Below are 13,967 nucleotides of genomic sequence, written 5' to 3'. Positions count from 1 at the left end.
TAGTCTGTTAACAGAACATCATGATCCACTAGTCTGTTAACAGAACATCATGATCCACTAGTCTGTTAACAGAACATCATGATCCACTAGTCTGTTAACAGAACATCTCTACAGAACATCATGATCCACTAGTCTGTTAACAGAACATCATGATCCACTAGTCTGTTAACAGAACATCATGATCCACTAGTCTGTTAACAGAACATCATGATCCACTAGTCTGTTATCTGAACATCTCTACAGAACATCATGATCCACTAGTCTGTTAACAGAACATCATGATCCACTAGTCTGTTATCTGAACATCATGATCCACTAGTCTGTTAACAGAACATCATGATCCACTAGTCTGTTAACAGAACATCATGATCCAGTCTGTTATCTGAACATCTCTACAGAACATCATGATCCACTAGTCTGTTATCTGAACATCATGGTCCACTAGTCTGTTAACAGAACATCATGATCCACTAGTCTGTTAACAGAACATCATGATCCACTAGTCTGTTAACAGAACATCATGATCCACTAGTCTGTTATCTGAACATCTCTACAGAACATCATGATTCACTAGTCTGTTATCTGAACATCTCTACAGAACATCATGATCCACTAGTCTGTTAACAGAACATCATGATCCACTAGTCTGTTAACAGAACATCATGATCCACTAGTCTGTTATCTGAACATCTCTACAGAACATCATGATCCACTAGTCTGTTAACAGAACATCATGATCCACTAGTCTGTTATCTGAACATCATGATCCACTAGTCTGTTAACAGAACATCATGATCCACTAGTCTGTTATCTGAACATCTCTACAGAACATCATGATCCACTAGTCTGTTATCTGAACATCATGGTCCACTAGTCTGTTAACAGAACATCATGATCCACTAGTCTGTTAACAGAACATCATGATCCACTAGTCTGTTAACAGAACATCATGATCCACTAGTCTGTTAACAGAACATCATGATCCACTAGTCTGTTAACAGAACATCATGATCCACTAGTCTGTTATCTGAACATCTCTACAGAACATCATGATTCACTAGTCTGTTATCTGAACATCTCTACAGAACATCATGATCCACTAGTCTGTTAACAGAACATCTCTACAGAACATCATGATCCACTAGTCTGTTATCTGAACATCTCTACAGAACATCATGATCCACTAGTCTGTTAACAGAACATCTCTACAGAACATCATGATCCACTAGTCTGTTATCTGAACATCTCTACAGAACATCATGATCCACTAGTCTGTTATCTGAACATCATGATCCACTAGTCTGTTATCTGAACATCTCTACAGAACATCATGATCCACTAGTCTGTTAACAGAACATCATGATCCACTAGTCTGTTAACAGAACATCTCTACAGAACATCATGATCCACTAGTCTGTTATCTGAACATCATGATCCACTAGTCTGTTATCTGAACATCATGATCCACTAGTCTGTTAACAGAACATCATGATCCACTAGTCTGTTATCTGAACATCATGATCCACTAGTCTGTTAACAGAACATCTCTACAGAACATCATGATCCACTAGTCTGTTAACAGAACATCATGATTCACTAGTCTGTTAACAGAACATCATGATCCACTAGTCTGTTATCTGAACATCTCTACAGAACATCATGATCCACTAGTCTGTTATCTGAACATCTCTACAGAACATCATGATCCACTAGTCTGTTAACAGAACATCTCTACAGAACATCATGATCCACTAGTCTGTTAACAGAACATCATGATCCACTAGTCTGTTATCTGAACATCTCTACAGAACATCATGATCCACTAGTCTGTTATCTGAACATCTCTACAGAACATCATGATCCACTAGTCTGTTAACAGAACATCTCTACAGAACATCATGATCCACTAGTCTGTTAACAGAACATCATGATCCACTAGTCTGTTATCTGAACATCTCTACAGAACATCATGATCCACTAGTCTGTTATCTGAACATCTCTACAGAACATCATGATCCACTAGTCTGTTAACAGAACATCTCTACAGAACATCATGATCCACTAGTCTGTTAACAGAACATCATGATCCACTAGTCTGTTATCTGAACATCTCTACAGAACATCATGATCCACTAGTCTGTTAACAGAACATCATGATCCACTAGTCTGTTAACAGAACATCATGATCCACTAGTCTGTTAACAGAACATCATGATCCACTAGTCTGTTAACAGAACATCTCTACAGAACATCATGATCCACTAGTCTGTTAACAGAACATCATGATCCACTAGTCTGTTATCAGAACATCATGATCCACTAGTCTGTTAACAGAACATCATGATCCACTAGTCTGTTATCTGAACATCTCTACAGAACATCACGATCCACTAGTCTGTTAACAGAACATCATGATCCACTAGTCTGTTATCTGAACATCATGATCCACTAGTCTGTTATCTGAACATCATGATCCACTAGTCTGTTATCTGAACATCTCTACAGAACATCATGATCCACTAGTCTGTTATCAGAACATCTCTACAGAACATCATGATCCACTAGTCTGTTATCTGAACATCTCTACAGAACATCATGATCCACTAGTCTGTTAACAGAACATCATGATCCACTAGTCTGTTAACAGAACATCATGATCCACTAGTCTGTTAACAGAACATCTCTACAGAACATCATGATTCACTAGTCTGTTAACAGAACATCATGATTCACTAGTCTGTTAACAGAACATCATGATCCACTAGTCTGTTAACAGAACATCATGATTCACTAGTCTGTTAACAGAACATCATGATCCACTAGTCTGTTAACAGAACATCATGATCCACTAGTCTGTTAACAGAACATCATGATCCACTAGTCTGTTAACAGAACATCATGATCCACTAGTCTGTTAACAGAACATCATGATCCACTAGTCTGTTAACAGAACATCATGATCCACTAGTCTGTTAACAGAACATCATGATCCACTAGTCTGTTAACAGAACATCATGATCCACTAGTCTGTTATCTAAACATCTCTACAGAACATCATGATCCACTAGTCTGTTAACAGAACATCTCTACAGAACATCATGATCCACTAGTCTGTTAACAGAACATCTCTACAGAACATCATGATCCACTAGTCTGTTAACAGAACATCATGATCCACTAGTCTGTTAACAGAACATCATGATCCACTAGTCTGTTAACAGAACATCATGATCCACTAGTCTGTTAACAGAACATCTCTACAGAACATCATGATCCACTAGTCTGTTAACAGAACATCATGATCCACTAGTCTGTTAACAGAACATCATGATCCACTAGTCTGTTAACAGAACATCATGATCCACTAGTCTGTTAACAGAACATCATGATCCACTAGTCTGTTAACAGAACATCATGATCCACTAGTCTGTTATCTGAACATCTCTACAGAACATCATGATCCACTAGTCTGTTAACAGAACATCATGATCCACTAGTCTGTTATCTGAACATCATGATCCACTAGTCTGTTAACAGAACATCATGATCCACTAGTCTGTTATCTGAACATCTCTACAGAACATCATGATCCACTAGTCTGTTATCTGAACATCATGGTCCACTAGTCTGTTAACAGAACATCATGATCCACTAGTCTGTTAACAGAACATCATGATCCACTAGTCTGTTAACAGAACATCATGATCCACTAGTCTGTTATCTGAACATCTCTACAGAACATCATGATTCACTAGTCTGTTATCTGAACATCTCTACAGAACATCATGATCCACTAGTCTGTTAACAGAACATCATGATCCACTAGTCTGTTAACAGAACATCATGATCCACTAGTCTGTTATCTGAACATCTCTACAGAACATCATGATCCACTAGTCTGTTAACAGAACATCATGATCCACTAGTCTGTTATCTGAACATCATGATCCACTAGTCTGTTAACAGAACATCATGATCCACTAGTCTGTTATCTGAACATCTCTACAGAACATCATGATCCACTAGTCTGTTATCTGAACATCATGGTCCACTAGTCTGTTAACAGAACATCATGATCCACTAGTCTGTTAACAGAACATCATGATCCACTAGTCTGTTAACAGAACATCATGATCCACTAGTCTGTTAACAGAACATCATGATCCACTAGTCTGTTAACAGAACATCATGATCCACTAGTCTGTTATCTGAACATCTCTACAGAACATCATGATTCACTAGTCTGTTATCTGAACATCTCTACAGAACATCATGATCCACTAGTCTGTTATCTGAACATCTCTACAGAACATCAGCTAACCTACCAGATCTAACCTACCGGAGCTAGCCTACCGGAGCTAGCCTACCGGAGCTAGCCTACCGGAGCTAGCCTACCGGAGCTAACCTACCGGAGCTAGCCTACCGGAGCTAGCCTACCGGAGCTAACTCATCTATTGTTGAACAGAACGTAGATGCTCCTCTCACCTTTGCTGTGGGACACGGCGTAGAGAAGACAGAGTACAAACAGAGCATGGTAATCGTCTTCACTACAATCTAGAGCACTGTACACCATGTCTAGGAACGGTCTGGAGGAGAGAGAGACAGGAGAGAGAGAGAGAGAGAGAGAGACAGGAGAGAAAGAGGGAGAGAAAGAGAAAGAGAGAGAGATAGGAGAGAAAGAGGGAGGGAAAGAGAGAGAGAGAGAGAGGAGAGAGACAGGAGAGACAGGAGAGAGAGAAAGAGAGAGACAGGAGAGAGAGAGAGAGAGAGAGAGAGAGAGAGAGAGAGAGAGAGAGAGAGAGAGAGAGAGAGAGAGAGAGAGAGAGAGAGAGAGAGAGAGAAAAGAGGGATAATTATTCACGCAGAAAACCGACTTCCAAAGAAAGCTAAATAGTGTATTTTGAGCAGGACAGAGAGAATATTTTCAAGCAAATAGAGTTGCATCAGTTGACAGTGATTGATGAGCAGTGGATTAGTGGATGATTCCACTGAACCCACATACAGCAGGAGCTCCTTCCAGTGGATTAGTGGATGATTCTACTGAACCCTCATACAGCAGGAGCTCCTTCCAGTGGATTAGTGGATGATTCCCCCAGAATCCACATACAGCAGGAGCTCCTTCCAGTGGATTAGTGGATGATTCTACTGAACCCACATACAGCAGGAGCTCCTTCCAGTGGATTAGTGGATGATTCTACTGAACCCTCATACAGCAGGAGCTCCTTCCAGTGGATTAGTGGATGATTCCACTGAACCCACATACAGCAGGAGCTCCTTCCAGTGGATTAGTGGATGATTCCACTGAACCCACATACAGCAGGAGCTCCTTCCAGTGGATTAGTGGATGATTCTACTGAACCCACATACAGCAGGAGCTCCTTCCAGTGGATTAGTGGATGATTCTACTGAATCCACATACAGCAGGAGCTCCTTCCAGTGGATTAGTGGATGATTCTACTGAACCCACATACAGCAGGAGCTCCTTCCAGTGGATTAGTGGATGATTCTACTGAACCCACATACAGCAGGAGCTCCTTCCAGTGGATTAGTGGATGATTCCACTGAACCCACATACAGCAGGAGCTCCTTCCAGTGGATTAGTGGATGATTCTACTGAACCCACATACAGCAGGAGCTCCTTCCAGTGGATTAGTGGATGATTCTACTGAATCCTCATACAGCAGGAGCTTCTTCCAGTGGATTAGTGGATGATTCCCCTGAACCCACATACAGCAGGAGCTCCTTCCAGTGGATGATTCTACTGAACCCACATACAGCAGGAGCTCCTTCCAGTGGATGATTCTACTGAATCCTCATACAGCAGGAGCTTCTTCCAGTGGATTAGTGGATGATTCCCCTGAACCCACATACAGCAGGAGCTCCTTCCAGTGGATGATTCTACTGAACCCACATACAGCAGGAGCTCCTTCCAGTGGATTCGTGGATGATTCTACTGAATCCACATACAGCAGGAGCTCCTTCCAGTGGATTAGTGGATGATTCTACTGAACCCACATACAGCAGGAGCTCCTTCCAGTGGATTAGTGGATGATTCTACTGAACCCACATACAGCAGGAGCTCCTTCCAGTGGATGATTCTACTGAACCCTCATACAGCAGGAGCTCCTTCCAGTGGATTAGTGGATGATTCCACTGAACCCACATACAGCAGGAGCTCCTTCCAGTGGATTAGTGGATGATTCCACTGAACCCACATACAGCAGGAGCTCCTTCCAGTGGATTAGTGGATGATTCCACTGAACCCACATACAGCAGGAGCTCCTTCCAGTGGATTAGTGGATGATTCTACTGAACCCACATACAGCAGGAGCTCCTTCCAGTGGATTAGTGGATGATTCTACTTAACCCACATACAGCAGGAGCTCCTTCCAGTGGATTAGTGGATGATTCCACTGAACCCACATACAGCAGGAGCTCCTTCCAGTGGATTAGTGGATGATTCTACTGAACCCACATACAGCAGGAGCTCCTTCCAGTGGATTAGTGGATGATTCTACTTAACCCACATACAGCAGGAGCTCCTTCCAGTGGATTAGTGGATGATTCTACTGAACCCACATACAGCAGGAGCTCCTTCCAGTGGATTAGTGGATGATTCCACTGAACCCACATACAGCAGGAGCTCCTTCCAGTGGATTAGTGGATGATTCCACTGAACCCACATACAGCAGGAGCTCCTTCCAGTGGATTAGTGGATGATTCTACTGAACCCACATACAGCAGGAGCTCCTTCCAGTGGATTAGTGGATGATTCCACTGAACCCACATACAGCAGGAGCTCCTTCCAGTGGATTAGTGGATGATTCTACTGAACCCACATACAGCAGGAGCTCCTTCCAGTGGATTAGTGGATGATTCTACTTAACCCACATACAGCAGGAGCTCCTTCCAGTGGATTAGTGGATGATTCTACTGAACCCACATACAGCAGGAGCTCCTTCCAGTGGATTAGTGGATGATTCCACTGAACCCACATACAGCAGGAGCTCCTTCCAGTGGATTAGTGGATGATTCCACTGAACCCACATACAGCAGGAGCTCCTTCCAGTGGATTAGTGGATGATTCTACTGAACCCACATACAGCAGGAGCTCCTTCCAGTGGATTAGTGGATGATTCTACTGAACCCACATACAGCAGGAGCTCCTTCCAGTGGATTAGTGGATGATTCTACTGAACCCTCATACAGCAGGAGCTCCTTCCAGTGGATTAGTGGATGATTCTACTGAACCCTCATACAGCAGGAGCTCCTTCCAGTGAAGACCAGTCAACCAACAGAGATGTGAAACTCATTTGTCTTCCTCTTCCATTCTTAAGACCTACCTTTCCACCCCAGACAGAGTAGGACCTACCTTTCCACCCCAGACAGAGTAGGACCTACCTTTCCACCCCAGACAGAGTAGACCTACCTTTCCACCCCAGACAGAGTAGACCTACCTTTCCACCCCAGACAGAGTAGGACCTACCTTTCCACCCCAGACAGAGTAGGACTACCTTTCCACCCCCCTACCTTTCCACCCGAGACAGAGTATGACCTGCCTTTCCACCCCAGACTGAGTAGGCCTACCTTTCCACCCCAGACTGAGTAGGCCTACCTTTCCACCCCCCTACCTTTCCACCCCAGACAGAGTAGGTCTACCTTTCCACCCCAGACAGAGTAGGTCTACCTTTCCACCCCAGACAGAGTAGGTCTACCTTTCCACCCCAGACAGAGTAGGACCTACCTTTCCACCCCAGACAGAGTAGGACCTACCTTTCCACCCCAGACAGAGTAGGGCCTACCTTTCCACCCCCCTACCTTTCCACCCCAGACAGAGTAGGACCTACCTTTCCACCCCAGACAGAGTAGGACCTACCTTTCCACCCCAGACAGAGAAGGGCCTACCTTTCCACCCCAGACAGAGAAGGGCCTACCTTTCCACCCCAGACAGAAAAGGGCCTACCTTTCCACCCCAGACAGAGTAGGACCTACCTTTCCACCCCAGACAGAGTAGACCTACCTTTCCACCCCAGACAGAGTAGGACCTACCTTTCCACCCCAGACAGAGTAGGACTACCTTTCCACCCCCCTACCTTTCCACCCGAGACAGAGTATGACCTGCCTTTCCACCCCAGACTGAGTAGGCCTACCTTTCCACCCCAGACTGAGTAGGCCTACCTTTCCACCCCCCTACCTTTCCACCCCAGACAGAGTAGGTCTACCTTTCCACCCCAGACAGAGTAGGTCTACCTTTCCACCCCAGACAGAGTAGGTCTACCTTTCCACCCCAGACAGAGTAGGGCCTACCTTTCCACCCCAGACAGAGTAGGACCTACCTTTCCACCCCAGACAGAGTAGGTCTACCTTTCCACCCCAGACAGAGTAGGGCCTACCTTTCCACCCCCCTACCTTTCCACCCCAGACAGAGTAGGACCTACCTTTCCAACCCAGACAGAGTAGGGCCTACCTTTCCACCCAAGACAGAGTAGGACCTACCTTTCCACCCCAGACAGAGTAGGGCCTACCTTTCCACCCCAGACAGAGTAGGACCTACCTTTCCAACCCAGACAGAGTAGGGCCTACCTTTCCACCCAAGACAGAGTAGGACCTACCTTTCCACCCCAGACAGAGTAGGGCCTACCTTTCCACCCCAGACAGAGTAGGGCCTGCCTTTCCACCCAAGACAGAGTAGGACCTACCTTTCCACCCCCTACCTTTCCACCCCAGACAGAGTAGACCTACCTTTCCACCCCCCTACCTTTCCACCCCAGACAGAGTAGGACCTACCTTTCCACCCCAGACAGAGTAGGACCTACCTTTCCACCCCATACAGAGTAGGCCTACCTTTCCACCCCAGACAGAGTAGGACCTACCTTTCCACCCCAGACAGAGTAGACCTACCTTTCCACCCCAGACAGAGTAGGACCTGCCTTTCCACCCCAGACAGAGTAGGACCTGCCTTTCCACCCCAGACAGAGTAGGACCTGCCTTTCCACCCCAGACAGAGTAGGACCTGCCTTTCCACCCCAGACAGAGTAGACCTACCTTTCCACAGATACAAAATACTAAACCCTTCCCTAGACTAGATACAAAATACTAAACCCTTCCCTAGACTAGATACAAAATACTAAACCCTTCCCTAGACTAGATACACAATACTAAACCCTCCCCTAGATACACAATACTAAACCCTCCCCTAGATACACAATACTAAACCCTCCCCTAGACTAGATACACAATACTAAACCCTCCCCTAGACTAGATACACAATACTAAACCCTCCCCTAGATACACAATACTAAACCCTCCCGTGTGTGTGTGTGTGTGTGTGTGTGTGTGTGTGTGTGTGTGTGTGTGTGTGTGTGTGTGTGTGTGTGTGTGTGTGTGTGTATGTGTGTGTCTGCAGTGTGTATGTGTGTAGTGTGTGTGTGTGTGTGTGTACCTCTTCCTCTGTGTGTGTGTGTACCTCTTCCTCTATGTGTGTACCTCTTCCCCTGTGTAGTGTGTAGTGTGTGTGTGTGTGTGTATGTGTGTATGTGTACCTCTTCCTCTGTGTGTGTGTGTACCTCTTCCTCTGTGTAGTGTGTAGTGTGTAGTGTGTAGTGTGTAGTGTGTACCTCTTCCTCTGTGTGTGTGTGTGTGTGTGTGTATGTGTGTGTACCTCTTCCTCTGTGTGTGTGTGTGTGTGTGTGTGTGTGTGTGTGTGTGTGTGTGTGTGTGTGTGTGTGTGTGTGTGTGTGTGTGTGTGTGTGTGTGTGTGTGTGTGTGTGTGTGTGTGTGTGTGTGTGTGTGTGTGTGTGTGTGTGTGTGTGTGTACCTCTTCCTCTGTGTGCGAGCAGCGGCAGCAGTCTTCTCCTCGTCGGTGATATTCTGTTCCGTTGCCGACGACGACGTCTCCTTCCCCTTGTCCATCACCACCATCTCTATCTCTGGAACACACAGCCTGTTATTACACACAGCCTGTTATTACACCAGAACACACAGCCTGTTATTACACCAGAACACACAGCCTGTTATTACACCAGAACACACAGCCTGTTATTACACACAGCCTGTTATTACACCAGAACACACAGCCTGTTATTACACACAGCCTGTTATTACACCAGAACACACAGCCTGTTATTACACCAGAACACACAGCCTGTTATTACACCAGAACACACAGCCTGTTATTACACCAGAACACACAGCCTGTTATTACACACAGCCTGTTATTACACCAGAACACACAGCCTGTTATTACACCAGAACACACAGCCTGTTATTACACCAGAACACACAGCCTGTTATTACACCAGAACACACAGCCTGTTATTACACCAGAACACACAGCCTGTTATTACACCAGAACACACAGCCTGTTATTACACCAGAACACACAGCCTGTTATTACACCAGAACACACAGCCTGTTATTACACCAGAACACACAGCCTGTTATTACACCAGAACACACAGCCTGTTATTACACCAGAACACACAGCCTGTTATTACACCAGAACACACAGCCTGTTATTACACCAGAACACACAGCCTGTTATTACACACAGCCTGTTATTACACCAGAACACACAGCCTGTTATTACACCAGAACACACAGCCTGTTATTACACCAGAACACACAGCCTGTTATTACACCAGAACACACAGCCTGTTATTACACCAGAACACACAGCCTGTTATTACACCAGAACACACAGCCTGTTATTACACCAGAACACACAGCCTGTTATTACACCAGAACACACAGCCTGTTATTACACCAGAACACACAGCCTGTTATTACACCAGAACACACAGCCTGTTATTACACCAGAACACACAGCCTGTTATTACACCAGAACACACAGCCTGTTATTACACCAGAACACACAGCCTGTTATTACACCAGAACACACAGCCTGTTATTACACACAGCCTGTTATTACACCAGAACACACAGCCTGTTATTACACCAGAACACACAGCCTGTTATTACACCAGAACACACAGCCTGTTATTACACCAGAACACACAGCCTGTTATTACACCAGAACACACACAGCCTGTTATTACACCAGAACACACAGCCTGTTATTACACCAGAACACACAGCCTGTTATTACACCAGAACACACAGCCTGTTATTACACCAGAACACACAGCCTGTTATTACACCAGAACACACAGCCTGTTATTACACCAGAACACACAGCCTGTTATTACACACAGCCTGTTATTACACCAGAACACACAGCCTGTTATTACACCAGAACACACAGCCTGTTATTACACACAGCCTGTTATTACACCAGAACACACAGCCTGTTATTACACCAGAACACACAGCCTGTTATTACACCAGAACACACAGCCTGTTATTACACCAGAACACACAGCCTGTTATTACACCAGAACACACAGCCTGTTATTACACCAGAACACACAGCCTGTTATTACACCAGAACACACAGCCTGTTATTACACCAGAACACACAGCCTGTTATTACACCAGAACACACAGCAGGGGGACATTCATCATAATAATGTCGTATGAAAACACCAGGAGAGATGAGAGGTGAGGAGCACAGGATGAAATGGCGTAACCACGGGAGACCGCGGTAGTGACAGTTGTAACCGTGGAGACCGCGGTAGTGACACTTGTAACCGTGGAGACCGCGGTAGTGACACTTGTAACCGTGGAGCCCGTGGTAGTGACAGTGACAGGCATTCACAGAGTGAAGACGGGCCTCATCTCCAAACTGGCTTTTTTTTTGTGTTCAGATGAAGAAGAAAAAACGAACGTATTGATTCAGGTCTTTAGGGAGAAGACAGAGAGACACTGATCTACGTTTTATATTCATTTGATTCGAATGTAATCTTATTGACACATTTTTATAAATTTGATTCCCGGAGGGTGACAGTTTGGAGAGGAGGACCACTGCCGCACTGGCTCCTGGGTGAGGTAATCACAGGGTGGTGATGGGATATGTAGTTGTCCTGTCCTGTCCTCACACTCACCTTCCATCTCCCCACTTGTCCTGCTGCTTCCCTTACTGCTCCCTTCTGTACCTTTAGCCTTCTCCCTCTCTCTCTCGTTGTCCTCCAAGCCCTCCTCTCCTCCCCCCGGCCTCTCCTCTTCCTCCTCCTCCTCTCCCAGGTTCTTATAGTTGGGGCGTTTCTGGGCTCGCTTGCGCCCCCGATTGCAGGACAGCTCCAGAGACCGCTCCAGAGACTCAGGAGGCTTGGTGAAGCGACGGACGCCTGCGCTGACCTGGAGAGACAGAGGAAGGAAGGGAGGGATGGCGCGAGATGGAGGGAGGAGGGGGAGAGGGAGAGTAGGGGAGAGAGAGAGAGAGAGAGAGAGAGACAGAGAGAGAGAGAGAGAGAGAGAGAGGGGGAGAGAAAATGTTAAAACACACAACGCTCATAGATGAAAGACTAGGCGAAGGAGCTTTAATTTTGTATAGTCTGGTTGGCTGTCTCCATTTTGTGTTATCTGTATTTTACTTAGATATTCGTGTCATTTTCCACAGCAAAACATGTTTGTAAAGTGTATTGGCCGACCAGAGGACAGGTTCTGGATCAGTTTGTTAGCTACTGATCAACAACAAGTGGCCGACCAGAGGACAGGTTCTGGATCAGTTTGTTAGCTACTGATCAACAACAAGTGGCCGACCAGAGGACAGGTTCTGGATCAGTTTGTTAGCTACTGATCAACAACAAGTGGCCGACCAGAGGACAGGTTCTGGATCAGTTTGTTAGCTACTGATCAACAACAAGTGGCCGACCAGAGGACAGGTTCTGGATCAGTTTGTTAGCTACTGATCAACAACAAGTGGCCGACCAGAGGACAGGTTCTGGATCAGTTTGTTAGCTACTGATCAACAACAAGTGGCCGACCAGAGGACAGGTTCTGGATCAGTTTGTTAGCTACTGATCAACAACAAGTGGCCGACCAGAAGACAGTTCCAACTCATCCCAAAGAACTTCAATGAGGTTGAGATCAGGGCACTGTGCAGACCAGTCAAGTACTTCCACACCGATCTCAACAAACCATTTCTGTATGGACCTCGCTTTGTGCACGGGGGGGGTCATCGTCAATCTGAAACAGGAAAGGGGCACAGAATAATCTAGAATGTCATTGTATGCTGTAGCGTTAAGATTTCCCTTCACTGGAACTAAAGGAGCCCGAAACCATGAAAAACAGCTCCAGACCATTATTCCTCATCCACCAAACTTTACAGTTGGCTCTATGCATTGAAACAGGTGGCGTTCTCCTGGCATCCTCCAAAACCCAGATGTGTCCGTTTGAACAGGACCCCCACCACAGTAACAGCCCCAGACCATTATTCCTCCTCCACCAAACTTTACAGTCAATGGAAGACAAGAACAACTAGGTCTGAGTTGAGCTACGTGACCACGGTGTGTGTGTGTGTGTGTGTGTGTGGTTGGTTCGTCTTCTCATCTTCGGGCCTGTCATTTCGTCTAAAGCCGTCACCCATTAACCACAATACACCGCTGCTAAACAGGAAGTGATCTCACCTGCTGAGAAGGCCTGTTAAGCTGGGTTTATTTATAGTAAACAGGGTGTTTTAGAGGAGGGGCGGGGTGTGTGTGTCTGTAATACAAATCTCCTGATCTCCTCAAGATGTGATTTATACATGAACAATGACATGTTTTCAGCTGGAAGAAATCCTCCCCTTTAAGGAAGTGTATGAATTAATTAATTAATTTATGGAGGGTGCAGGCCAAGCTGGAAGAAATCCTCCCCTTTAAGGAAGTGTATGAATTAATTAATTAATTTATGGAGGGTGCAGGCCAGGCTGGAAGAAATCCTCCCCTTTAAAGGAAGTGTATGAATGAATTAATTAATTTATGGAGGGTGCAGGCCAGGCTGGAAGAAATCCTCCCCTTTAAGGAAGTGGATGAAATCATTAATTAATTTATGGAGGGTGCAGGCCAAGCTGGAAGAAATCCTCCCCT

General features: G+C 45.4%; 1 protein-coding gene across 1 annotated transcript in view; it reads right to left on the bottom strand.

Moving 5' to 3' along the window:
• The window catches only part of LOC124020028 (protein CLEC16A-like), a 103,788-nt gene that overhangs the window by 40,976 nt on the left and 48,845 nt on the right, over positions 1-13,967 (bottom strand). Inside the window, 3 exon segments of the mRNA XM_046335448.1 lie at positions 4,486-4,586; positions 9,818-9,929; positions 12,003-12,255. Coding sequence (XP_046191404.1) covers positions 4,486-4,586; positions 9,818-9,929; positions 12,003-12,255 — 466 coding nt within the window.

Source organism: Oncorhynchus gorbuscha, unplaced genomic scaffold (assembly GCF_021184085.1).
Source record: "Oncorhynchus gorbuscha isolate QuinsamMale2020 ecotype Even-year unplaced genomic scaffold, OgorEven_v1.0 Un_scaffold_749, whole genome shotgun sequence".
NCBI classification, from domain to species: domain Eukaryota; kingdom Metazoa; phylum Chordata; class Actinopteri; order Salmoniformes; family Salmonidae; genus Oncorhynchus; species Oncorhynchus gorbuscha.
This window is presented reverse-complemented; position numbering and strand designations above follow the sequence as displayed.